The sequence below is a fragment of the Carassius carassius genome, chromosome 39 (genome assembly GCF_963082965.1).
Source record: "Carassius carassius chromosome 39, fCarCar2.1, whole genome shotgun sequence".
NCBI lineage: Eukaryota > Metazoa > Chordata > Actinopteri > Cypriniformes > Cyprinidae > Carassius > Carassius carassius.
In genome coordinates, this window is record NC_081793.1 from 12,983,051 (window position 1) to 13,010,501 (window position 27,451).

At 37.2% G+C, this 27,451-nt stretch overlaps 4 protein-coding genes and 1 long non-coding RNA gene across 7 annotated transcripts in view; 3 read left to right on the plus strand and 2 right to left on the minus strand.

Annotated features, from left to right (window-relative positions):
• Positions 1-27,451, minus strand: part of LOC132121402 (parvalbumin-2) — a 318,907-nt gene that overhangs the window by 36,175 nt on the left and 255,281 nt on the right. The window lies entirely within an intron of this gene.
• Positions 1,592-2,959, plus strand: LOC132121035 (uncharacterized). The gene is made up of 7 exons (XR_009426217.1): positions 1,592-1,671; positions 1,759-1,935; positions 2,026-2,256; positions 2,341-2,382; positions 2,451-2,625; positions 2,705-2,740; positions 2,839-2,959. It is a non-coding gene; the product is annotated as an uncharacterized LOC132121035 (long non-coding RNA).
• LOC132121036 (putative nuclease HARBI1) lies at positions 3,023-4,539 on the plus strand. Its single transcript, XM_059530222.1, has 4 exons — positions 3,023-3,401; positions 3,471-3,586; positions 3,683-3,794; positions 3,889-4,539. Exons 1-4 carry the CDS (start codon positions 3,200-3,202, stop codon positions 4,257-4,259), a joined length of 801 nt encoding a protein of 266 aa, XP_059386205.1. The 5' UTR covers positions 3,023-3,199; the 3' UTR covers positions 4,260-4,539.
• The window catches only part of LOC132121397 (brain-specific angiogenesis inhibitor 1-associated protein 2-like protein 1), a 31,590-nt gene continuing 12,133 nt past the window's right edge, over positions 7,995-27,451 (minus strand). The window contains exons 4-13 of one of the 3 annotated variants that reach the window (XR_009426266.1): positions 26,669-26,730; positions 20,322-20,393; positions 20,083-20,217; positions 15,462-15,614; positions 13,558-13,713; positions 13,129-13,364; positions 11,281-11,340; positions 11,005-11,161; positions 9,079-9,348; positions 7,995-8,982 (exon numbers count right to left, since the gene is read on the minus strand). Coding sequence is in view for 1 of the 3 variants with exons in the window: in XM_059530738.1 (XP_059386721.1) it covers positions 8,910-8,982; positions 9,079-9,119; positions 11,005-11,161; positions 11,281-11,340; positions 13,129-13,364; positions 13,558-13,713; positions 15,462-15,614; positions 20,083-20,217; positions 20,322-20,393; positions 26,669-26,730 (1,145 nt within the window). In the remaining 2 variants the exon portion in view is untranslated. Of the gene's footprint in view, positions 8,983-9,078; positions 9,392-11,004; positions 11,162-11,280; positions 11,341-13,128; positions 13,365-13,557; positions 13,714-15,461; positions 15,615-20,082; positions 20,218-20,321; positions 20,394-26,668; positions 26,731-27,451 lie in introns of all 3 variants that reach the window. The other 2 variants (XR_009426267.1, XM_059530738.1) reach the window with 2 other exon arrangements.
• The window catches only part of tmem130 (transmembrane protein 130), a 31,953-nt gene continuing 18,141 nt past the window's right edge, over positions 13,640-27,451 (plus strand). The window contains exon 1 of the mRNA XM_059530739.1: positions 13,640-13,762. The gene's annotated coding sequence lies outside the window, so the exon portion shown is untranslated. The remainder of the gene's footprint in view (positions 13,763-27,451) is intronic.

Here is a 27,451-nt window from a genome sequence, read left to right on the forward strand (position 1 = left end):
GAAAACAGTTTGACACCATGGTATAATGAGCATACTTGCACCCTAAAGAGAGCAGCCCGAAAAATGGAGTGCAGCTGGAGGAAAACAAAACTAGAGGTATTTCGTATTGCTTGGCGGGAAAGTAACCTATCCTACAGAAAAGCAATAAAAACTGATCAGATTACTTTTCTTCTCTTTTAGAAGAAAACAAACATAACCCCAGAGGCCTGTTGCACAAAAGTAGAATTAAGACATCCGGGATAAATGACTCAGCTGAGCTCAATGAAGCCAAAACATGTGCGTCCAGGCTTAATTGGTTGCACAAAGACCAAGCCAGGATGAGCAGACACGGATTCATTAAGCCAGGTGAAACCAATCCTGGATAGGTGCGTGCTCACGGCTCACTCAAATAGACCCCGCCACAGATCACAGATTAACTGATTTACCATGGCAACTAGAGCCGCGTACTTTTCCCCGTCGGAAGCACAAATCCTCATGGAGGCATACGAGGAGGTAAAAGATATAATTAAGAAGAAAGGCAACACCGCCACAGTGATAAAGCAAAGAGAAAAAGCGTGGCAAAGTATTGCAGACCGCCTGAATGCGTAAGTAGTGCACAATTACACACTCACCGCTCCGCTGAAACATCACAATTACAATTTAAATATTTAATTAATATCTCCAAAACTGCAGTTGTACTGTAATTATGAAACGGTTAAATTTTTAATTGAAATGCACTGCAAATATGAGTGAAATTGTGTGAAGTAACTCCATCACACTGTATAAAGCTGTGATAAATTATTATTAAAGCCTTACATTATTATTTAACGTTACTACGCTCAGTACGGTTTAATCTTAGCCGTTGTACTCTGCTTCTTATGTTGTCCACCGTTTTTTTTGTGTGTTTCTCCTGCTTTTATTAATGTAAAGCTGCTTTGACAGAATGAAACAATTGTGAAAAGTGCTATATGAATAAAATTTAATTGAATAAATAGATGAGCTATAATAATAATCACTTTAATTTATATAGCGCCTTTCAAAGGACCCAAGGTCGGTTGCTCACTGCACTGCAAAAATGTCTTTCTTACTTAGTATTTTTGTCTTGTTTTCAGTAAAAAAAAAATATCTAAAAAAAATCTTAAATATTTTCTTGAGCAAAATTACCTAGGAAAATAAGCAAAAAAATCTGCCAGTGAAACAAGAGAACTTTTCTAAAATTAAGTGTTTATGGAAAAAGTAAACTTATTTCAAGAGAAATTTTCTTATTATATTGACAGATTTTTTATTTTTTTGCTTGTGTTAAGCACACATTTACTTAAAGTTTATATTTTTTGTCTAAACTATACTTATTTTGCTGGGTCATTTAGCAAATCAAGAAAATACATCTTTATTTAAGATTTTTTTTTTTTTATATTTTTACTGAAAACAAGACAAAAATACCAAGTCTTTTTTTGCAGTGTGACTCCATTAAATGTTCTTGTGATAAAGAATGTGTGTGTGTGTGTGTGTGTGTGTGTGTGTGCGTGTGATGTAGATTAACCACATCAACTCTGGGGACCCACCGGTGGGTCCAATATTGCATATGCCTAATTCTCAAAAAATCTAAATAACAGCTGAAGTGGTTAAACATGAACGGGCCAAAGCGCACATGGCAGCAGGTCAAAATCAAATACAAGAACATTCTGCAGAATGGTATGGTCCCTGACTAATATTTAACAAAGCACAAGCATATATTGTACCCAGAAGGTGCCTGCTCACACATTGTCTGTACTGTTTTAGCAGTGAAAAAGAATACCCACAGACAAGGCACGGGTGGTGGGTCACCAAAGGCTGACCTTACCCCAGCAGAGGACATGGCCTTGGAGCTAAATAAAGGCAGGCCCGTCTTAGAGGGGATCCCTGGGGGGAAAGAGACGAGCATAGGTTCCTCCCAAGATGCCACCCGCTTCATTCAAGGTATGTCCTTCCATCTCTACATGGGATACAACCACATTCATATTGAATCAATTTGGACTGTCTGACTTTGGTTTACCTATTGCCTTGCAGTGTCTGGCAGCACTGTGTTCCTGTTAGAGCCACCAGCACAAGCACCAGACGATGCTGATCCAGTGAGTACTCCATCAAAGGCATACTGTAGGCCTGGCATGTCTTGTCTACTAGCTTCAATATGAATCCGATTAAATGTGATCGGGTGAAAGCCCCAGTGCAGCAGCAACAGCACATGATGGAGACGATGATGAGGAGGAGACCATCTCTCTGGATTCCAGAAGGCATGAGGTATCATGTTAAGACTGTGAAAGTACTATTTACTCTACAATGGTGAGTCCTCATCAAAATCAAAAAATCTAATTTCTTTTACAGGACCCAGATGCTATACAGTGGGAAAACCAGCCTGGCAACATAGTGAGTATTAATAAAAGGACACCACATCCTGCCAAATTCCAGCTGCGCTAATTGTATTGTGTTCACAGAGCTCACAAGCTATCAGAAAGTTGTATGGCAACCACCTCCGGCGCCAAATAGAACTGGCAGACATAGACATTCAGTACAAGAAGAAAAAGATGGAAAATCTTGCACTGGAGTCCGAAATAAAAAAGAGGACAATTAGGAAACTGGACCTTGAAATAAAAAAAACTTGAGAGGGAGGTGAGATATGCCTTCAATGTACACTGTATGCTAACTGTAACACAAATGTATTAATCATTATTTTTCTTTCCTCCCCCAGCTCCAAGAAGATGACACAGCTCAAAATAAAAATTAGGTATATTCTCGTAAAGTCAAGTGAGCCATGACATATGAGCTCTTATTGTGAGCACACAGGACGGTGGCATCTTTCTAAGGTTTTTTTTATTTTCCCAGCAATCAGTACAACCAAGTCATCGTTATAAGGCACCGGCATCTTTTGCCCACCCCCCCAGCACCAGGTGTGGCCACTAGCCTATATGAAGGCCCAAAATTGTGTGTTCCTTTCTGCTCTGACAATGGCATGCCCATTCTTGCGAGATGTGGTGGATGAAGAAGCACTTCTGAAGCACTGCTGAGGAGAGCCTTCAGGCGAGAAAGGGTCTTCAGGGACCAGTTGGACCCACTGGCCTTCCCTGATGACCATCTATATGAAAGATACAGGTTTTCTGCAGATGGCATCAGGTATCTATGCAGACTACTGGGTCCCAGGATTAAGCACCGCACTGCACGGAGCCATGCACTGAGTGTGGAGCAAATGGTTTGTGTGGCCTTGCGCTTTTTTGCTAGTGGAGCCTTCCTGTACTCAGTGGGGGATGCAGAACAGCTGAACAAGGCCACAATTTGCCGCACAATAAGGAGTGTGTGTCTGGCTATCAAAGCATTAGCAGATGTCTTCATCTCCTTCCCTGGCCACAGAAGACTCTGTGACATCAAAGAGGAGTTCTATAGGATTGCAGGTAAGAGGATCTACAAATTACAGGACAACTGTTAACACATAGTAGGATACTCATTACTTTGTGTGACAGGTTTCCCCAATGTCATTGGTGCAGTGGACTGCACACACATAAGGATAAAAGCCCCCTCAGGTGCCCATGAGGCCGATTTTGTGAATAGGAAATCCTTTCACAGCATTAATGTTCAGGTGAACATAACTTTTTGATATTGTCCATTGACGAACACTCTGCATTGCCAGTGATGTGCATTGATTGGTGTAATATTCCTCATCTTATGATTTCAGATGGTCTGCAATGCTGACTGTGTGATCAGCAATGTTGTGGCAAAATGGCCTGGCTCAGTCCATGACTCCAGAATCTTTCGGGCCTCTGAAATCTATCAGTGCCTATCACAAGGTAAGCCACACAACCCCTATTTATAACCATCATGGCTGTGTCAAGAATATCACTGTGTTTATGAGGTAGTAATGATGAGATTTTGTGTTGACAGGTGAATTCTCTGGTGTGTTGCTGGGAGACAGGGGGTATGGCTGCCAGCCTTTTCTCCTGACACCTTTCACAGACCCCCAGGAAGCACAGCAGGCCTACAACCATGCCCATGCCAGGACCAGGGCCAGAGTTGAAATGACCTTTGGCCTCCTGAAGGCACGCTTTCACTGCCTTCACAAATTAAGGGTCAGCCCTGTTAGGGCATGTGATATTACTGTGGCTTGTGCTGTCCTCCACAATGTGGCCTGCCTGAGGAAGGAGAGGGCCCCCAGAGTGCCACCAGCCATGGACTGGGACAATCCGGCAATCTTCCCTGATGACGACAGTGGTCGGCTGCTGAGGGACCAATATGTGTTGAATTATTTTAGTTAGTATGTGTGCTTTCAATTTTGGTTAAATATGTCCTGCGGTGGCAGAGGAATTTGGGTTTTTTTGGGTTCGTTTTTTTACGAATTTGGCCTCTTATGATGTTTGTGCGGTATACTGTGTGTAATACAAGGCTGCAGGGAGGCTACTGCATCCATTCATTTGTCTGTTCAGTTGATGTGTATGGATTTGTCCTGCATTTATTTTAGTGTGCAGACATGCAGGGTGTGTTATATACAGACCTTTGAATGTGTATGTATCATTTTGTATAATATGCTTTGATTCTGTGCTTGGATTACCTGCTTTGTTTTGTCCTTATTCAATAAAGGAACATAATGTTACACATTGTGTTTTTATATTCATATGGAATGTGTATTTGTTTATATGACAGAGTACCATGGCCACACTGAGGAAAAAGGATAGTCATAAATTTATGAGGCTGGTTCTTTCTGCAGAAAAGCTACTTTTTTTTTTTTTTTTTTACAGTTTTGATACTTATGACAATGTGATACTTAATATTCTGGCACATCAGCATGTCTTTGTTTATGAAACCATACTGAAGTACAATTTCACGAAATGCCCCACATCTGTCATTTTAACAACTGTCCTCCTTTAAAACAACTGGTTACAATATTATGACTTGTCTTTTTTTTCCCTCTGTGGCCCTAATATTCTATCATTTTATATATAGCCTTATAGTCTATGGGAAACTGTAAATTATCTAATGATAGGAACATCATCTAAAAATCATTATTTATCCAAAATGATTGAAATTAATGATCACAAACGTTTTAATAATGACAGTGGGTCTAGTTATATGTGATAACAATGTATAGTGAGCAGTGAAATAACTATTGGTTTCCATTTGTGGTGACTGCTGACTGACATTAGGGATGAGATTAAATAGATCCTGGAATTTAGCCTGGTCTGGAGCAGGCTAGCTCCACAGAATAAATCTCCATGGTAATTTATGCCATAACATATCCTCCTGCCCCCTATCCAGCTTAAGTGCAACCGGATTACGGATCAATTGAGCCAGGATCTCCAAGATCCTGGTTTAATCCCTTATTCTAGTTTTGTGCAACAGGCCCCAGGTATTTATTCAATACAGTGGCTAAATTAACAAAAAATAAAGCCTCAACAAGTGTTGACATTTCCCAACACCACAGCAGTAATGACTTTATGAACTACTTCTAAAATCGATACTATTAGAGATAAAATTGCAACTATTCAGCCGTCAGCTACAGTATCACATCAGACAGTGCACTATAGACCCCCTGAGGAACAGTTCCACTGTATAAACTTGTTAAATCATCTAAACCAACAACATGTATGTTAGACCCTATACCATCTAAGCTCCTAAAATAGGTGCTTACAGAAGTCATAGATCCTCTTCTGACTATTATTAATTCCTCATTGTCATTAGGATTTGTCCCCAAAACCTTCAAACTGGCTGTTATTAGCCTCTCATCAAAAAACCACAACTTGATCCCAAAGAACTAGTTAATTATAGACCAATCTCAAATCTCCCTTTTCTGTCCAAGATATTAGAAAAGGTGGTATCCTCACAATTATATTCCTTCTTAGAGAAAAATGGTATATGTGAGGATTTCCAGTCAGGATTTAGACCGTATCATAGTACTGAGACTGCTCTCCTTAGAGTTACAAATGATCTGCCTCTTATCATCTGATCATGGGTGTATCTATTAGTTTTATTATTATTTTATTTATCTTAGTGCTGTGTTTGACACAATTGACCACAAAATTCTTTTGCATAGACTTGAACACTTTGTTGGCATCAATGGAAGTGCAATAGCATGGTTTAAATCGTACTTGCCGGTATATGACCGCCATCAGTTCGTAGCAGTGAATGAAGATGTATCATATCGATCACAAGTGCAGTATGGAGTACCTCAAGGCTCAGTACTAGGGCCGCTACTCTTCACGCTTTATATGTTACCCTTGGGAGATATCATCAGGAAACATGGTGTTAGCTTTCACTGTTATGCTGATGATACTCAGTTCTATATTTCTTCGCAGCCCGGTGAAACACACCAATTTGAAAAACTAATGGAATGCATAGTCGATATATAAAACTGGATGACGAGTAATTTCTTACTGCTAAATTCTGAAAAAACAGAGGTGTTAATTATAGGACCTAAAAACTCTGCTTATAATAACCTAGAACACTGTCTAAGACTTGATGGTTACTCTGTCAATTCTTCGTCATCAGTTAGGAACCTAGGTGTGCTATTTGATCGCAATCTTTCCTTAGAAAGCCACGTTTCTAGCATTTGTAAAACTGCATTTTCCATCTCAAAAATATATCTAAATTACGGCCTATGCTCTCAATGTCAAATGCAGAAATGTTAATCCATGCATTTATGACCTCAAGGTTAGATTATTGTAATGCTTTATTGGGTGGTTGTTCTGCACGCTTAGTAAACAAACTACAGCTAGTCCAAAATGCAGCAGCAAGAGCTTTTACTAGAACCAGAAAGTATGACCATATTAGCCCGGTCCTGTCAACACTGCACTGGCTCCCTATCAAACATCGTATAGATTTTAAAATATTGCTTATTACTTAAAAAGGCCGTGAGGTTTTGCACCTCAGTATTTGAATGAGCTCCTTTTACATTATAATCCTCTACGTCCGCTACGTTCTCAAAACTCAGACAATTTGATAATACTAGAATATCAAAATCAACTGCGGGCGGCAGATCCTTTTCCTATTTGGCGCCTAAACTCTGGAATAACCTAACATTGTTCGGGAGGCAGACACACTCTTGCAGTTTAAATCTAGATTAAAGACCCATCTCTTTAACCTGGCTTACACGTAACATACCAATATGTTTTTAATATCCAAATCCGTTAAAGGATTTTTAGGCTGCATTAATTAGGTAAACCGGAACCAGAAACACTTCCCATAACACCCTATGTACTTGCTACATCATTAGAAGAATGGCATCTACGCTAATATTTGTCTGTTTCTCTCTTATTCCGAAGTCACCGTAGCCACCAGATCCAGTCTGTATCCAGATCAGAGGGTCACTGCAGTCACCCGAATCCAGTACGTATCCAGACCAGATGGTGGATCAGCACCTAGAAAGGACCTCTACATCCCTGAAAGACAGCGGAGGCCAGGACAGCTAGAGCCCCAGATACAGATCCCTTGTAAAGACCTTGTCTCAGAGGACCACCAGGACAAGACCACAGGAAACAGATGATTCTTCTGCACAATCTGACTTTGCTGCAGCCTGGAATTGAACTACTGGTTTCGTCTGGTCGGAGGAGAACTGGCCCCCCAACTGAGCCTGGTTTCTCCCAAGGTTTTTTTCTCCATTCTGTCACCGATGGAGTTTCGGTTCCTTGCCGCTGTCGCCTCTGGCTTGCTTAGTTGCTTTAGTCTACATCGATATCGTTGACTTGATTGCAAATAAATGAACAGACACTATTTAACTGAACAGAGATGACATCACTGAATTCAATGATGAACTGCCTTTAACTATCATTTTGCATTATTGACACTGTTTTCCTAATTAATGTTGTTCAGTTGCTTTGATGCAATGTATTTTGTTTAAAGTGCTATATAAATAAAGGTGACTTGACTTGACTTAATATGATAATCAGTACAGAATTATTCACCTTTATCCTTCAAGGAACATCACAACTAAGCTACTACTAAGAATAGCATTATCAGAGAATATATAACAGAACAACGGTAAAATAATATCCAACACATTTAAAACAGACATAAATCTTTATTTTGGAGTAATGTGGTATGAAAAGAAAAGGGGCAATGAATCAATAAACACAAATAGAAAAAGGTATGAAAGAATACATGGTTTCCGCTACATGACAACATGTACACAAGCTTACAAGACTTCATGTATTTAGTTATGACCCAAAGATTTCTCTTCCATAGTGAAGAATGCTCATGAGTTTGATCTGATGTCCAGCTAAAGCCAAATAAGCCAACATTCAACTGTGCCACTAAAAATAATTTAAACGCTACACACCACACTCATCTTTAACACGAGGAATAAACTATTCAACTAAGTGTCTTTACATGGTCCTCCTTTAAACATGAAAAAGGTGTTAAGGATAAGGAATACATCAGTGTTTTAAAACAATGAAACTATGATACTGTATATATATATAAAAAAAAGCCTAAATTGAATCCATACTAACCCAGAACAATTTGGCAACTGGCAAACCTCCCACTACTTCACTGGATTATGATTCGGTTATGTGACATGTTTCTAAGCAGGGGCTGCAGTACTCCAATCTTAAAATATACATTTGTGATTATGGTTTACCTTTACAAGGCCTCAAACATAGAGGACCAATATGGTCAGAAAATAGCTATTCAAGAGCCTGTTTGGTGCTTTGCATTTTCTTGGAAACTCAAGTGTATGAATCCCGTTACAATTTAAAATAATAATTTAATCAAAGTCTAAAATTCTTATAAATATTGCCTCCTGTAAATTTTAATCTGCTGGTTTTCATTTTCAGAAACTTTAAGGATTAAAATTGATGATGTTACAGAAAACCCTTTCATTCGGTTCCTCTGCCATATCTGCAATGCATCAATCAACATAGGCAAAACCTCTGAGACACCACTTTACATAAGGGCAGGGGCTGCATGCAGTCTCATCATATGTGGGGTGTAGATCTGTCATTTGTGACAGTGGGCCGTAATTTGATTGTGGCAAAGGGATTCCCACTCCTGATGAGGAAAACAGGCATTGTGATAGCAGAGAATAGGTTAAATGCTAGTGCACTTTAGTAATACTGGTCATTAAATCTGTAAAAATATACTCACCCAAGGTATGGAGGCATCGAGATACCATTTGGCAAAGACGCCTGTTGCAAACACAAAAATAAGAATAAAAAGTGATCAGCATAAACTGTGCTTCCATTCTTTAGAACTTAAAGTGCAGAGTGGATTTTCCCTGTCAGACTGGTTGGATAAGGATGTCAACACATGATTCTGTCACTCAATCTGCCGACTAAGTACCTGGAACAATCGCAGTGTCCTCTGACTTCATCATATGCGTCAGGAATCTTGATAATCTAGAAACGCTTGCTTTTGCTGTTGAAACGTTGAAAATCTAATCATTTTAGGAGACCATGAACTGTAAACAGCCAAGGACCATCCATGTTGTTTATATATGAGAGTAGGGTGTACTGGAGTTTTCTAGAGTTTTAATCTGACAAAGGCAGGCCTTATTTCATATTAAAGGAATAGATCCTTCAAAAATGAACATTCTGTCATTATTTACTCGTGTCATTCCAGATCATTCCAAATTTTAACTAGTTTACTTTATACACACATATACTAACAAAACACACACTATAAAAGTTTTCTATGTGACTCCCGCCCAATCTCCAAAAATACTGCTATACAAAGTCATAGCATGGTTAAGGAACAGAATGGCAGACAATTAAATAAGAGTTCCTTTGTTACAGAAATGTGCATGAAGATTTTGTGTTTCACAGCACAAGGTCAAGGCATATAGGTTTGGAATGACGTGACGTTGAGAAAATAACAGAATTCCTATTTTTGGGTGAACTATCCCTTAAAATGTTCAACAAAGGACAGACTTTGGTCATCAGACCTGCCACAACAGTCCACGTGTGTTTACCACAGTCACCAGCCCACCATCATATGATCACATTCAAGGTGAATTAGTTTTGCCCCGAGGCAGTACATGTGGGTTGAGGTCAATCAGGAGAGGGAGCCAGATACTTGGATTCAGTCTGACATCCGCTGATATAATACAGCTCTATTTGTCTCCACTCAACTCTCCCTCACAATAAGAAATCTAGGTAGGGAGCATTTTAGAGATGTCTATTTATTTTTCACAATGACAGTAATGCAGAGCATTCATCTAGCCCTCCCTAGGCCCCCCGGCAAAGAACAAAGGTTACATTGCAGGTCTTATAATGTGTCCTTTTGTGGTTATTGTCACTTATGCAGATCTAATTTGTAAAATTTAAAGTCTTAATAGTTATACAAACACAGCTGTGTATATGAATCTCATGAAGGCTGCATTTATTTGTTATTTGTGACCCTGGACCACAAAACCAGTCTTAAGTGTGGATAAGTGTGAATAAATATGCTTTCCATTGATGTATGGTTTATTAGGATCTGACAATATTTGGCCTAGATACAACTATTTGAAAATCTGGTATCTGAGGGTGCAAAAAAATCTAAGTACTGAGAAAATCGCCTTTAAATTTGTCCAAATGAATTCTTAGCAATGCATATTACTAATCAGAAATTATGTTTTAATATATTTATGGTAGGAAATTTACAAAATATCTTCATGGAACATATCCTAATGATTTTTGGCATAAAAGAAAAATCAAACATTTTTAGCCATTACAATGTTTTTTTGACTATTGCTACAAATACACCCCAGAGACTTAAGACAGGTTTTGTGGTCCAGGGTCACATTTTCTTATCAATGTTGAAAACAGTTGTGCTGCTTAATATTTTTGCGGAAACGCATACATTTTTTGACAAATAGAATTTTCAAAAGAACAATATTTGTTCACACATGAAAGGAAAGGAAACCTGATCCGATCAGGGGACTCCCCCCTGGAATACACTAATGACTTTACTTCTCTCATTTCAACCACAAAAGGATAAGAGGCACAGTCACTCCTCTCAGTCGCTCTTTACAGAAATTGGCTGCTTTTCCAACTAACTTTGCACTTAGCTTCGCTGGCGCAGTGTGTTTACCGTGTTCTTTGGAGAGGGGGTGGAGGGCTTGATGGGTCTGTCCCTGGATGAGTCACTGTAGTAAGGCGGGGGCAGCGGCATGGGCTCTTCCACCTCCTCGTCTTGTTCTGGCTGCTCTGGATCAGTCGCACTCTGGCTGCGCAATGGGCTCTCAATTCTGCGGAACAAAATACATAAATTGATGTCATACTGTTTTGTTAATGGATGGACAAACATTGTTAGTTTCAGCAGAAATCCCATCATTTTCACTCAGATTCAAAGTAAAAACAGACTCACCTGTTTGCGATCACTGAGTCATTGTAAGCCCGGCAATAAGATGAGGGAAACCAGCCCCGTCTGTAGTTACAAACAAAAAATATCCATAATGTGCATCATGATTTTCGAATAAAATGGGTACCAGCTCAATTTCCATATGCATTAAAAGGTATTCTGATTCAACCACTGTTTCACTAATCAAAAACAACTGCATTGGCACAAATGTAAAGTGAAACACCACGTAGTATGAAGAGTACATTTGGCTTTGGTTGCTTAGAAACCGTCACAGGGCCAGCTGTGCATAACTTTAAACGGAGCTTCAAGAGTGCGTCGGTGCATTAAGATATTTTCACTTCTCAAAATAGCGGTGGCAGCATAATGGGTATTGAGGGAAAATCTTTGGACCTTGGACCTCTGAAATGACAGAGCTGCTGATTGAAGTATACAAAACAAATAAGACCACACAAAATCACAGGTACTGATGCCTTTACTGCAGTACGATCATTTGACCTCCCGTTTGTATGTTGTTATGGATGAATGATTCAATCTAAATGTTAATATAAAGAATATATGCACCTTTTTGCTTTAAAATTATGTTTTTGATTTAAATGCCACTAATGTCACCAAATGTAAATCACAAAATATGTGATTCTCAAAAGTGTACAGAAAAATGTGACTTGTTTTAAATTAAATACGGTACATTTTGATTTAAAAAACATTTAAAACCACTAAAAGCAGAAAATTCAATTCATATGAAGTTTTATGCTAGTACTGAAAATCAGCTTAGCTGACTCTTGTGTGAGCTGAACCCCTGTAAACTGAACCCCTTTTTTATGACTTAAATAGGCAGGGATTTGATTCTATGCATTGGCTGTTGATTGGATTTTAAGAGAAGTCTGTCGTGAAGGTCTTTCATTTAAAGCATTTATCAACATTTTCATTTACAAATAATTCCTTACTCAAACTCTCTCTAAAAGTGCCAGCTCAAATTTCAACTCGCCCCTCTGGACCACACTGGAAACACATTTCCAGATCAAGAGAACAATGTAAATATACATTTCAGTTGGAAATAAAAGACAATGATAAGAGGAAGACAGACACCCCTCATCATGTTTAGGCCCAAAAAACAAGCCTACTGCCATGCAAAGGCTTCCTCAGCAGCGTGTTTGTTTTCTCTCAGTGACGTAAAGAAACACCTCTAACATGCCTGACATGTTGAATATGTCTCACCAAAGTTTGCAAATTAGGAAAGTAAATCTAATGAAAAGAAGCATGGAAGGCTCAAGAAAGCTGATGTTGCTAACAGTCAAGTCAAAGGGCAGCATGGACAGATAATATATGACGATGCAGTGTCCTCAATGTCCCTCATGTTGATCCAAGCCTCTAAGACTTACTTTCTTCCGCAGAACACAAAAGATGAAATTTAGAAGAATGTTTCAACTGTTTTTGTCCATATAAAATCAATGGGGTCCAAAAAACACTGAAATGCAATTACTTTCACTGTATTTACAAAGCTACATTAAAGTGATTATTATGTTTTGAATATTGATATTTTTCTTACAAAAACACTTCAATTTGTTACAGGAAGACTTTGTGACCCCCCAGGGCTGTGTGAGACACTTTTTATTATGGATGAGCACTTTTTATTTAACTTCTTTTGGGCTGATGCACTACAACAGTTTCATTAAACAGTTTGAAAGATCAAAGACAATTTTTTATATAACTCCAACTGGATTCGTCTGAAAGAAAAATTTCATATACAACCTAGGATACCTTGAGAGTGAGTAATTTATGGGCTAATTTTAAATTTTTGGTGAACTAACCCTTTAAGGATGAAAAACTAGCAGTTATATTTGATGGTTCACTTACTGTCCAGTATGTTCTAGTTCTCCGTACAGCCATCCATCCCGCTCCACTTGGATAAGCAGTGTAATGATGTCTCCATCATCAAAGCTCAGCAGGGTCTCATTATTCCCTGCTGTATGGGGGAAGATTGTTTGCACCCTGGTCTTCTTCACCACATCCATGCCACTGGACACAGATGCAGACCTTGTGTGGGCTTTGAGTGATGGGGCCGGTGGTGGAACAATAGAACCGGAATTGGTCTGAGGAGAAGAAGAAAAAAAAATTCAGAGACCTTAAAATCAGTGTGCCTTTTTTCAATCCAAAGTGAACAAAACTCAATCATTTCATGTTCTGGTTAAATAAGTGAATTTCACGTGGCTCTCAAACAAAAAATTAGCATTTACACATACTCATATGTTAATGGTGATGCATTCTCTTCTGTGTGAAACTAACCCTGTCACTGTGCTCCAACGTAGGCGAGGACTCTGGTACGACTGACATTGGAGCCCGCAGACCCTCAATCATGAATATCACTGTGTCGGGCACCCTGGTGGCATCGGTACACTTATCTTGCCAGCTGGGCAGTTTGACGGTCAGCATTTCCTTGGCCTGTGGGGAAAAGAGCAAAAACAGCTCAAAGGAAGAAAGGCAAAACAAGGTACACTACCATTAAAATCTAAATCAAAAATTACAGTTAAAGTAAAAGTAATGTTTAAATACCAAAAAAATGTTGTTTTGAACTTTCTATTAATCAAATAATACAGGGGTTCTCAAACCTCTCTATGAATTATGCCCAGTGATGCACGTTTTATATGTCTCCCTATATCTGACACTCCACTTCAGGTCTTGCAGTCTCCATAAATGAGCTGATGAGTTGAATCAGGTGTGAAAAATTAAGGGAATACAAAATGTGCAGGGCAGGGGGTACTCCAGGGCAGGTTTGAGAACCACTGAAATAATGTTTCATGGTTTCCACAAAAATATTAAAACAATCTTTAAAATATTATTAAAATGTTTATATATTAAAATAGTTATTTTCGATTTCAATTATTTTCAATTGATAAAATAAATGCAGTCATGGTGAGCATAAGATACTTCTTTCAAATACATTCAGAAATCTTATCTACCCCAATACTGTTCAACAGTATTAAATAGGGGTGTAACGGTACGTGTATTCGTACCGGACCGTTTCGGTACAGGGCTTTCGGTACGGTGCACGTGTGTACCGAATGCAATATTTTGTTTGCGGATACATTTTCGTGTTTCCAAACGAACATATTAAGTGGCGGAAGTCTTCGCTTTCAGCGCAAATCCCGCCCCGCAGCTGATTCTAAGGCCGGTGACACACTGGCTGCGTGGCGTGAGTGTGGCGTTTCTGCTGTTGGTCAGTTGCGTGACACCTGCTTCGTGTTTTCTGTGTCTTTACACACCAGAAGCGTGCCTGACGCGGCGCTGGCACGCTGCTGCTACTGTAGGTGACATAGAGGGAGACCGCCGACAGACCAGGATCTTGTCTTCACGACAACAATATCTATACTTCATGTTGCGCATAAATATAAAGCACACTGATAAAGGACACCGTCAACAGTATTGTACAGCAAACTCGACTATGTTTGACGGGTGCAATATGCCAGTGAGTCACCGGCTTAATGTTCTCAAAAGGCATCACGAGAGTGAACATCACTACAACTAGGAAAAAAACCCGATTGTAATTCAAACGCAGCTCCCGTCGGCATTAAGACCTTTGCTCTTAATTCCGATCGGTCCAACGCAATAACGAAATCTGAGCAGGTCTAAAAACTGAAACTGTTCATGCTGCACTTTACACTTAGGAAAAGTTATATATATATATTTTTAAATATGAGCAGGCCTACAGGCTGGGATTGGTAGTGCTGCACTGTAATCATAGTTATTTATTTATATTTTTCATTATATTTTATTATATGATATTGGTTTGAGACTGAGATTATTTTATTTAGTGGAGAACTTTGCACCAGTATTGTATTTCTTATTCTTTTTTTATTTTATATATCTTTTATTAAAAAGTATTTAAAAAAATACAAATTGTAAACAAATTGTTAAAAAAAGTTTATAGTAATAAACAACCTGCAGTTTAATGTTTGCATTTCTTTCACTTACTGTACCGAAAATGAACCGAACCGTGACTTTAAAACCGAGGTACGTACCGAACCGTGATTTTTGCGTACCGTTACACCCCTAGTATTAAACATCAACAGTATTGTACATGTACCACTACGTCTGATTTCTTGTAGATCCCACGTCTGATACCATTAACTGGAACATTAGTGAGTTTAATATTTATTGAATATGAAAGCGGAATATTTTCAGTGGGTCACCTTGTCATGGAAGGCTGTTAGCTGATTGGTGAAGGCACAGTATTTGTCCACTAGGAAGCAAAACCTCCTTTTCTCTTCCAGCAGAGCTTCCTTACATCCTTCTGCAATAAACCTCTGCATGTCTGTCTGCCGGGATAAGATGGTCTCCATACACTAAAGATGATAATGATCATAAGATATGGTATCATGTGACACTCAGTTTCAGCTAGAAAGGGGCAGATTTATTCTTTATTTCTTGCTTGAAATACACCTTTCAGGGACAGACTCCATTGGGAAACACAAACAAAACATCCCATTCAACAAAATGAGACATAAATTTAATTCCACAAAGTCATATTACCTTATGCTAATGCAGTAATTTTCTCGTAAGTCTTTTTCCAGACTGAGGATTCATTGCTTTTATAGAACAGAGTTGTTACCCAGCGGACCTGTGAAAATGACACCAGAAACAGAGCTCTGTTCTTCTTCACAGGATTCCCCTCGCTGTTATAGTTCTGTGCAAGTTGTCATAGTGACGGTGAACATTGCTTGTTTCCTTGGAAATTTTTTTTAATATGCAGATCATGCCTGGGCAATAAAGTCCTACACAAGTATTGTCTCTCAGTAGCTTTTATGACAGCAGTGCATTAAGAACATTTGATATGATTTCATGGCTATATGAAATTTTTATTTAGTGGATTTTGTCAGTGACATGACCTGACATGTTTTTGGATGATATTTCAGTCCATTTCATAAACCCAAAATATAGATATTTTCATGAGGGAAAACAAGTTTTCATATATGTCCTTCATTTGCCCCCCCCACCCAAAATGCTTTTGGGCTTTTCTGCCTTCATTTTACAAGGGACAGTAAAAGGACAAACAGGAATTCGTGGAAAAAGAGAGAGGGCAGCTGGACTGGGAAAGCACCTCAATCCGGGGCTCAAACTCAATTTGCCTTTAAAAAGAAACCACACCATATGTCAGATACACTTTTCCAACGGTGTATTTTATAGTATTGGGATGCTATCGTCGTCAATCGGCATCTCGGGAAGCTTTAACACTGCGGTCGGAATATATGAAAATGTTTTCAGACAATGTATGGCTTTGTATGGCTGGGAGACTTGAACTGGGAATGGTGAACGAAATCTTCAAAGTCTTTTAAGGATACAAGCAATTAAATTTGTCGCAGTTGATTAATTTTCCAACTCTGTTGAATTTAAAACATATGGAAAAGTCTACATTGCTCTAGGTTATACTTACAAATTCTCCACAAAAGTATTTCCTAATTTGGAAAATTTATTAATGATGTTATTGATCACTGCACAGTTGCATGTATAAGAAATTGTAAACTTCCTAAATTTTCCATGTCTACATTTATTTCCAGAAGAAATTATGACATTTTTAATGAGCAAGCAAAAAAAAGTTTTTTATGCATGTGATATGGCACATGAGTTGAGCTTGCATGGAATTATTTAACAATTTATTTTTTGAGCTTTGATTAATAAGCATGCACCTATAAGAAGATTTAGACTTGGTGGTAAAGATAATTTGTGGTTTAATACATCCGTCTCTTTTTTCATTAGAGAAAAGAATTTTGCTTGTGCCAAGGCTAAAAAAAACTAATAGCATTAGTGATTGGGAACAATATAGTATATTAAGGAATACATTTAAAACAATAATAAAAAATTCAAAAAGTGAGTTATCTTAAAATTATAAATAAGAAATTTTAATGATCCTAGTTGTATATCCTAGTTGATTTGGAAGTTGTTAAAATCATTAACTGGGTCTATGTCGGCCCCAGTAGCTCCTGATTTACTAAAGGTAAGATAAATGAAGAAATTAAGGGTAAACAAAATATAGCAGATGCATTTAATATACATTTTACTAATGTTAGTTCAATCACTCTTTCTTGTTTCTTTGTAGATTGTAAAGACATCTCTTCAAGTAATATAAGAAACGTTTTTAACTTTTTACCCATTTCCCTGTCTCAGGTTCATAAAGTCTTGATAAGCCTTGATTGTAAAAATTGCTGGCTTTTACTATAAAATAGAGCCCTACTTAAAAAAAAAAATCTTTGCATACATAATAGTGAGACCAATTGCTTCTATTTTTAATTTTAGTTTAAGCAGTGGCTTGATACCAATTTCTTTGAAGTCAGCAGTTATTCGGCCATTACTGAAGGGTGGAGATTCCACGGTGTTGGATAATTATCGGCAGTCAAACCGACTGTTAACAGTTAAAGTACTATTTGTCAGTTAATAATATTTTATATCAAACTCATTCAGGTTTTAGACAAGGACATAGTACTATAACTGCTGCAATGTCAGTCACTAATCACATCATCAATACATTAGATGATAAAATAAATAAATTGCTGCACTCTTTGTTGATTTATTGAAAGCATTCGATTCTGTAAATCGTGATCTTCTGTTGCAAAGGCTTAATGCATTTGTCCACAGATACTTATGTTTCTGCTCTTCTAATAGTGAAGACAGGTGATCCTCAAGGATACATTTTGGGGCCAATTTTTTTTCTATTTATATTAAAGAATTTGGTAAAGGAGTTGTGCCAGCAAATGTACACTTATGCAGATGATACCATTATCTACACTATGGCTTCATCTTTAAAAGTGGCAATGGATTCTTTACAGAATGCTTTTAATTTTTTTTCAGGCTTCGCTTGGCAAATAAAAATTTGTGTTGAATGCTAAAAAAAGTAGAGTATCGTTTAATGATTTTATGATTAAAAGTCTAAATGGTACACAGCTTGAAAGGGTTGTTATAAGTACCTTGGTATCTGGCTCGATGATAAGCTGACTTATAGCTCTCATATTGATAGCCTTTTAATTAAATTGAGACCAATGTTAGGTTTTTATTTTCGTTTAAAAAAAATTGTTTCCTTAGTTGCTCGAAAACGTTTATTAGAAAGTACTTTTTTATCAGTATTGGACCATGGTGATATAATTTATATGCATGCACGTTTGAATGCTTTGAAAAAACTGGATGTAGTTTATAATGCTGCTTTATGATTTATTTCTGGTACAAGTGTCGGTACACTACTGTAATTTATATGAAATTACAAAATGGGTTTCATTGTGCTCAGAGGAAATCCCATATGTAAATTTTTATTTTAAAAGCTTTGGTGGGTAAACTACCACAGTATATATCTAGTTTGTTGATATTCTGTTATAAACTTTGATATAAACTTTTACTTGTACGATTTTTCATACAGAGATTTTGTATGCTCTATGTATGGAACAAGCTTCAAGGTACACTACATATGTGGTGATATGTATTTATTTTCTAATTTTTGTCCTTGCTGCCTATCTTGACCAGGACTCACTGGTAGAAGAGATATTGTAAATGTTAAATAAGTAAATAAATAAATAAAACTTGCCAACATGGCTATGGCTTCAATCCAAAATTATTTTAAGTTTGATACTGTGCTTACATGGGCAATTTTAAGAATTGTATTTTTATTTCAGACTCATTGTGATTTGCAAAGCAAACACAAATAACACAATGACTGAAAAGCATTTTATTGTGAATGTTTGATTCAGTGAAACAATTGACAATTGTGGGTGATGCTTTGTTAAACTAAGCAATGGCTCAGTTCAATTTTCTTTCAGACATCTGTCTAAAAAAAAGACTGAAATAAACTTGGAAGCAAATGCATTACATAAAAAGGTTTCCACTGCAAGCTATTCAAAAAGAAAACAATGTGCCTTTGAAAGTAGGAACAAAATGATGACTGGTGAGCTATTAAAACTCACTATTAAAATCTACCGCAATAGATTCATGTTCCTGATATTGAGCCAGAAACTATATTGAAAAGCGCTGTTCCCATTTGTCTTGTAGAGCCAACCCTTTGTGATGGCTTCCCTTGAGAACTTTCTATTAGCTTTTAGAATAGCAGGTTTGGATTTCTGAGTAATATAATGTCATGAATATTACTTGCAAAAAATGTCCTAGTTATGCCCTACAAAATAAATAACAGACTGTCAAACCTCAAACATAAATGTTGAAGTGACTTTTTTTGGTGAACATATTTCTTTAAAGTTTTTCAAACATCTCATTATCTCACAGCATAATGTTTAATTAAATTATCATAACTGGATCTATAATTTTATAGATCATTCATCCCAGACTTCTCTGTGGAGATTCATCTGCCTTTATTTTTGAGTGCAACAACCACATCTCAAAATCCAACCAACAGCCAATGCAAAGAACAAAATCCCTACCTATTTAAGTCCTATGCCTTTTTTTTTTTTTTTGATAATCCATTACACTCAGATATAGGTCACAATATTAAAGAAAAGATCTGTCGCTACTTCCATTTCATCGCTACTTTAAACAACTTGTTAGCAAATAAGTGCACACAGCCCCATTAAAATTCATGACAGAAGTATGACTGTCTCATTTATGTTGAGAAAATGTGTATGACAGTTCAAGTAAAATTAAACTAAAAGCCCAGAGGAAATTACAGAGGGAAACAATGGCTCAAAAATTTGTCTTTTTTTCTGCTAATTGCTAACTTATCCAAAATGTAGGACTACAAACTGAACAGTTCTCTTATGTATTCGGTTAAATGAGCCGACAGAAAAGACTTCCACAGACAGATATCATATTTCAAAACCTCACCTCATTTTCTTTGATCTCATACTTAGACGAATGCTTCCCTTGACTTTTCCTGCGCAGCTTCTTCAGGTCAGCCTGTGATTTGTCCAAGAAGTCTTGCTTCAATTTGTGTTCTGACTGGTATCTTTTGAAAGTGGCCTAGAGGAATTGTAATACCATACCAATGAGATGTCCCTGCTTGTACGGGTGAGGCAATAGGACGTGTTGCTTGATTGAAGAAGAGAAAAACATGCAATACTTACATTCATGTACTTGATATCCATATCAGTTTTCCTTTCCAGTTCAGTAATGAGCTCTTTGTGGAACCTCTTGAACTATAGCAACAATGGTAATAAAGATAAATCACCACAGAGCGATACAAATCAATCAACAGTGAAATTGCAGGAAGTCACTCACTAATTCTACAACAACGATAACATGATAAATACCTAAGTGAATACCCTGCATTTAGGTATTCAGATAATTTATCAGATGATCTGAATACCTAAGATCATCTGATAAAAAATGATTTTGGAAGGAAGAAATGCTCTGAAAGTTGGGCTGTGTGATATGGCAAAAAAAATTTAATCTGAATTTTTTACAAAACGTTTGAACGATTCTCGATTTTTACGAGTCAACTAGTCAAATTGAAAAATGTAACTACAACATGATTCAGGTAACTTTTTTCTTTATTAACCCTCTAATTAAAAGATATTTATATTTCAAACAAATCACTTGTTAAATATCTTTGCAAAAAAGATGCATGAACTACATCTTTTACAACTTTTCTTATACATATTAATGCCCGGTTTCACAGACAGGGCTTAGACTAAGCCAGGATTAGACCATAGATCAATTAGGACATTTAAGTAATTTTTATAAACATGCTTGGAAAAAAACATTACCGATGTGCATCTTAAAACTAAAAAGGCACTGATATATTTTTAAGATCAGTCAGTGCAAGTTTATTTCAGTGGAAACAGCTCAGACTTACATTTTAGTCTAGGACTAGTCTTAAGCCCTGTCTGTGAAACCAGGGGTATATGTTCAAAAATAATACCAGGAAAATGCTTTAAAAAATATCAAATGTCAAGGTTATTTAAAATCTAAATGACTGAAGGTAAAACACCAGTAGACTATTTTTAACTATAAATGTTCTGGAAAAACAATGAACAGCAGCTTTCAGCCCGTCACCATGATGCAAACATGAAATTTCATGAAAAAATATTGCCTTTTATATTTTTAGTACTGCAATCATTAAGCTACTGAACATACACTCACCTAAAGGATTATTAGGAACACCATACTAATACTGTGTTTGACCCCCTTTCGCCTTCAGAACTGCCTTAATTCTATGTGGCATTGATTCAATAAGGTGCTGAAAGCATTCTTTAGAAATGTTGGCCCATATTGATAGGATAGCATCTTGCAGTTGATGGAGATTTGTGGGATGCACATCCAGGACACGAAGCTCCCGTTCCACCACATCAGAGGATGGGTACACTGTAGTCATAAAGGGATGGACATGGTCAGAAACGATGCTCAGGTAGGCCGTGGCATTTAAACGATACCCAATTGGCACTAAGGGGCCTAAAGTGTGCCAAGAAAACATCCCCCACACCATTACACCACCACCACAAGCCTGCACAGTGGTAACAAGGCATGATGGATCCAGGTTCTCATTCTGTTTACGCCAAATTCTGACTCTACCATCTGAATGTCTCAACAGAAATCGAGACTCATCAGACCAGGCAACATTTTTCCAGTCTTCAACTGTCTTTTTCTATTCTATCTGTTTTCTTTTTATTTATTATATTATTTAAAAGCACTTGCTACGTGTACTACTGTGTTTAAGCTGACAGACTTATTATAGCACTTATATATCATTGCTCTTTTGTTGTATTTTGATTGCTTCCGTTGTCCTCATTTGTAAGTCGCTTTGGATAAAAGCGTCTGCTAAGTGACTAAATGTAATGTAAATGTAACTAGTGGTTATTTCATTCAAATTCGCTCTTCTATCAGCTTGAATCAGTTGGCCCATTCTCCTCTGACCTCTAGCATCAACAAGGCATTTTCGCCCACAGGACTGCCACATACTGGATGTTTTTCCCTTTTCACACCATTCTTTGTAAACCCTAGAAATGGTTGTGCGTCAAAATCCCAATAACTGAGCAGATTGTGAAATACTCAGACTGGCCCGTCTGGCACCAACAACCATGCCACGCTCAAAATTGCTTAAATCACCTTTCTTTCCCATTCTGACATTCAGTTTGGAGTTCAGGAGATTGTCTTGACCAGGACCACACCCCTAAATGCATTGAAGCAACTGCCATGTGATTGGTTGATTAGATAATTGCATTAATGAGAAACTGAACAGGTGTTCCTAATAATCCTTTAGGTGAGTGTATGTATACACCAACTTTCAACCGTTTGGGGTCAGTAAGATTTTTTTTTATGTTTTTGAAAGTATTTGCTTTTGCTCACCAAGGCTGCATTTATTTGACCAGAAATACAGTATAAATAGTACTACTGCAAAATGCAAATTTAATATATTTAAAATCATTGAATCATTGCATCTTTGGCCCCACCCACTAGCACATTAGTGAGATTAAAAGCAAAGAACAGAGCTACAGGATCACTGAACTAAAAATAACATTACTTTTCAATGGATCCTAATGTTAGTGCATTTCACTGTGGATTCTTTGGTAAATAAGACTTTTACTGGTAAATTTGGACATGACAGTAATGCCCCAACATTGTAACTGTGCTAATTCTAATACCTAATCTGTGATATTTGATATGTAATGATACATGTAAAGTTGAGGCAGTTCTTGGTCTCAAAATCATGAGTGTGTAAATCAGTTTGTTAATGATAAAAGTATTTGTGAGAGTGGAAAAATTACAATGACATCGCTGCATTTGAACACTCAACAGACATGTCTGTCATTGGCTACAATTCTCATCTCATGAGCAAGTACATCATGAATTCATCTTCCAAACCGTGTTTTTTCTCATCACGAATCACTACAGTAAACTTATAAGAAGTGCTTATATTTGGACTATTGTAGCCTGGTCGGGTCGTCACTGCTGTGGAGTAACATATACCTGCATGAATCGCCATAGACATAAACTTAGAGAAGTAGCTCTGGTTAGAATGTTCTTCCGCGGGATGCATGCGTTTTTGTTTATTAACCGCTAGAGTGCCAAAAGATACATAGTGCTGCTTTACATAAAAGGGCTAAAATCTGTGTAGAATGTAGCCTTTATTTAGTTTTATATTAATGTAAACATTTCTTATCAATGTTGTAAAAAATAACATTTATTTGAAATAGATTTTTATAACAATGCCATAAAAGTGACTTTACTGACACTTTTAACCAATTTATTGCATCCATTGATAAAAGTATTAATTTATTTTTTTTTTATCTTACTGACCCCAGACTTTTGTTAGAGTGCAGATAGCATACAGAAGACAAAATAACACTAAATACTACAAATAATAATAATTCTGAAATTAAGGAAATTATCTTGTTCAAATATCACAAAAGGCTCCAAGATATTACTATTGCTTGAAAAGTTAACATATTATATAGGGATGTAATGATTTACTTCACTCACGTTTCGATTCGATTCACTATACTGATTTCACAATTAAATTTTCTCATGATTTTTTCTAAACAAAATTAGATTTAAGACAAATTATAAATGAAAAGATGTCCTTTTATTATTGCTTGCACAAAATGCAAACCATAAATCTAATCAAATAAGACAAAAAAAAAAAAAAAACTCTTCATAAAGGCTACCTGTGAACTTTCCATTTAAAATTAGCGGCACTGCATTTGAATCACAATCCATGCAAGATGCTGAATACATGCAGCATTAGAACAAAAAAAATCTAAATTAGATTGCATAATCTGACATTTTAAAACAAAAACAGAATGTTCTGACTTTAGTTTTGTGAAACTATACTACATAAAACATTTGCACGAAACAGAGCAGAAGCTCGGAATGAGACGCAGATTCAGGCCCAGTTTACACTAGTGCGTTTTAGTTTTAAAATGCATAACTTCTGCTATCGTTTACACTACTCCAGCGTTTTCCACGTTCGAAAACAGAGACTTTTAGAAATGCTGTTGACCCAGTTTTAATTGGAAAACTCCGGGGTTGCGTTTCAGTGTAAATGGAAAAAAACGAAGACTTTCGAAAAATTATGCCGTGGCTACCCACATGATCTCTGCATATCCTTGATGACTGTGTAACCATATCTTGAACAGTAATCATGCTCATTGTTGAACCTGCCAGTGACTAGCAACCGACTTATTTACACTTTTATGCGCATACCCAGTTCATTAATGGTCACGTGACATGCGTTTTCTGTTATGTAGTGTAGACGGAGATCGTTTCAGAAAAACACATCTCAAACGACAGTGTAATTGCGGATCATTTATTTATATCGAAAATGCACTCTGACAGCAGGAGGTGCTTATGGAACAGCATTGTTTCCTTGGTTACCGCTGTAAACAAAGCAGCACAGTGCTGATGAAAACTGCTTTAAAGCTGCAGTCCGTTAAGGCCCATTCACACCAAGAACGATAACTATAACGATAACTATAAAGATAATGATATTAGCGTCCACACCAGCGAACGATATTGTTTGTGTATTCTAAGCGGACGCGCGTCTACTGCTTTAAATTCTCGAGCTCATTACAGCAGGATTGATTCTGATTGGTTGGCAATATTTTTATCGTTCATCAGAAAAAAAAAATCGTTCTGAAAGTGATTCCAACGATATCGTTTCTCTGTGCCTTTATCGTTATAGTTGTGGTGTGGACTCTGCTATTCTTTAATACTGAGAACGATTTTTAGAACTATATCGTTATCTTTATAGTTATCGTGCTCATAGGCGCCGATACCGTGGGTGCTCCGGGGCTCGAGCACCCACGGAAAATACCGAGCACCCACGGAAAATGAGCACCCACGTGTGCCAGTGCCAGACTGCCAGTAGGCTACATTTATTTAAAATTAAACATTGCATTTGGTGCTATGAAGCGTCTGCCACACTGTGATTGGTTATGTTGTTGTCAGTGACAGTGACATAACCAGTCGCATGCATGTTCCATATCCTATCCACCAATCACAGCGTTTCTAAAAAAAGTCCCATCCCCCACTATACAGTGCCGTGCGAGTATGTAATCATTTACTGCTTTCCGTAATCACTAATCATTAATCAGACTAAAATGGACAGATTTTGTTTACATTTTCACCTTGTACATAGCGCACATTATTATTGTTATTTTACTGGATCTAGTGGCTTTGGCTTTTTGTGAATAAACGTCCAGTATTTTTTCTCTTTCAAAGTTTTGTCTGTCATGTTCTTCCACCTCATTTCATACCCAGCAGTACGTTAATATGTAAATGTTATGGTACATTCCCTAGACTCCTTAAAGTTCGTAACAGGGTTTAAATGGGAACATTTTTCTGCTCAAGTATAGGCCTATATACGGTTTAAAAGAGGAAAAACTAATGGACACAAAAGTAGCCTACTTTTGGACAGAATACGAGTTCTTTGTTAAATACATAAAATAAAAAAATATTTTTTTAGCCTATATGAATAATGGATTCGAAACCTCAAAGAAAAGCCATGCCACTATCAAAAGAAACCTCGAAACATAAATGAGGTAGACATTCCCAGAAACTCATTATTTTAGTCGCAACAATCGGTTAATGGAAACGCTGTCCTTTCGCAATAGTTTTTTAATCAATATTTACAAAACATTAATTTCCCAAGAAGCTGAACGCATTAGCGGTTACGTGTCAGTTAAACTTTTCATCTCCAATCCTGTTTGTATTTTTGAGAAGTGACGCTGTTGTGTTTGTTTGTATCGGCCGCTGTCCATTAGCCTAAGGTTCTGAAATGCAATATTTTTTGAATAGCCTAGTCTATTTTTTTTATTTTTTAAATGGCGTGCGCCCTTGAGCACCCACGGAGAAAAACATAAATCGGCGCCTATGATCGTGCTTTGTGTAAACAGTCCTTTACTTCTGGCACTCTAGCGGTTAATAAACAGAACTGTGTGCATCTTACGGAAGAACACTGTAGCCGGATCTGCTACTCTCTGTTTATGTCAATGGTGAATCACGCAGGTACTGGGCTACTCCGCAGTTGTACCAACCCAAACCAGTCTAAATAGTCTGAATATAAACACTTATTATAGGTGTACTATAGTGATTCAGGATAAGCCAAAAACCATGGTTTGAAAAATGGATTCATGGTGTACTCACAAAAACATTACGGACTGCAAGCTTTAATATGAATTATACAGAGAGGAGATGAAAAGAAAATATAATCTAAACTTACCCTCAGAGATACATTCATATAAACTCCCACCCCCAAATGTATCAGGAATAGTTACATATTTGTATCGATTTTCAACCGGCTCGAGGCGAATCGTTACATCCCTAGCATTAGATGATGAATTTAGTTATTAAAACTACAGAATTATCCAGGAACATACAGAATACCTATTATTATCTACAGCTTCTTCCAGAGCTAGAGATGAATGAGAAAAACAGTAATGCATCAAGATCTTAAAGCATATTGCATACTTACAGACTCCTCCAGCTCCAGTTGGACCTTCTTATGCACTTCTGAAATCTCAATTAACACCACTCCTGAGGAGAAAACATAAACATTATTGCTACATTACTGATATTTATGGATTTTTTAATTTATAATTTTATTTCCATCTCAACTGGACAAACAGTTCAAAGTTGCCTTCAGACTCCAAGAGGTATCAAGTTGTACATTGGACTTGAACTGTTCTGTACACATTCCCATTATGATCACACCTTTATCATGCATTTTTCCTACTCTGCATAATCAGTGTCATTTGATCTAGCGGAGGCTCCATTAGTGCTGCTAATAAAAACAAAATTTACAGTAAACATGCAGAGGTGAGCTGTAGCATTATCACTCATCTAGCAGTAATAATAGCATCATTGGCATGGCAGGGTCAGCAGAATGAGTCAGTAAATGCCATCTTTGTACTGAGAGTGTCAAAACCTGCTCTGTGTTTTTACAACCGCAGAGATGTTGCTAAAAAGTGCACAACCTTACAAAGGTTACAGTGCATCCCTGACATCGGATTATGGAAAGCCTAGATGGATTATCAGTAGTGCCTACAAATGCAGAAGAATCGGTAACAATTAAATCTACTTTTGATTGTATGAAAGCTAAACAAAAACTGTAATGCAAATGAAATTTTACTTAATGCACATTCATTTTCAAACTTGCACAAAATTCATGAATGCACATTTTTACTTTTTACTCTGCCTCATGAATCTCTTTGCCACCCTTGTTTTTTCCCTGATCCAATCAGTTACCTATCCTACA

Coding starts and splice junctions, on each gene's coding strand:
- LOC132121036 (XM_059530222.1), top strand. CDS start 3,200: ATGGTTTGTGTGGCCTTGCGCTTTTTTGCTAGTGGAGCCTTCCTGTAC. Junction 3,402..3,470: donor GGAGTTCTATAGGATTGCAG/GTAAGAGGATCT, acceptor TTTGTGTGACAG/GTTTCCCCAATGTCATTGGT. Junction 3,587..3,682: donor TTCACAGCATTAATGTTCAG/GTGAACATAACT, acceptor TTATGATTTCAG/ATGGTCTGCAATGCTGACTG.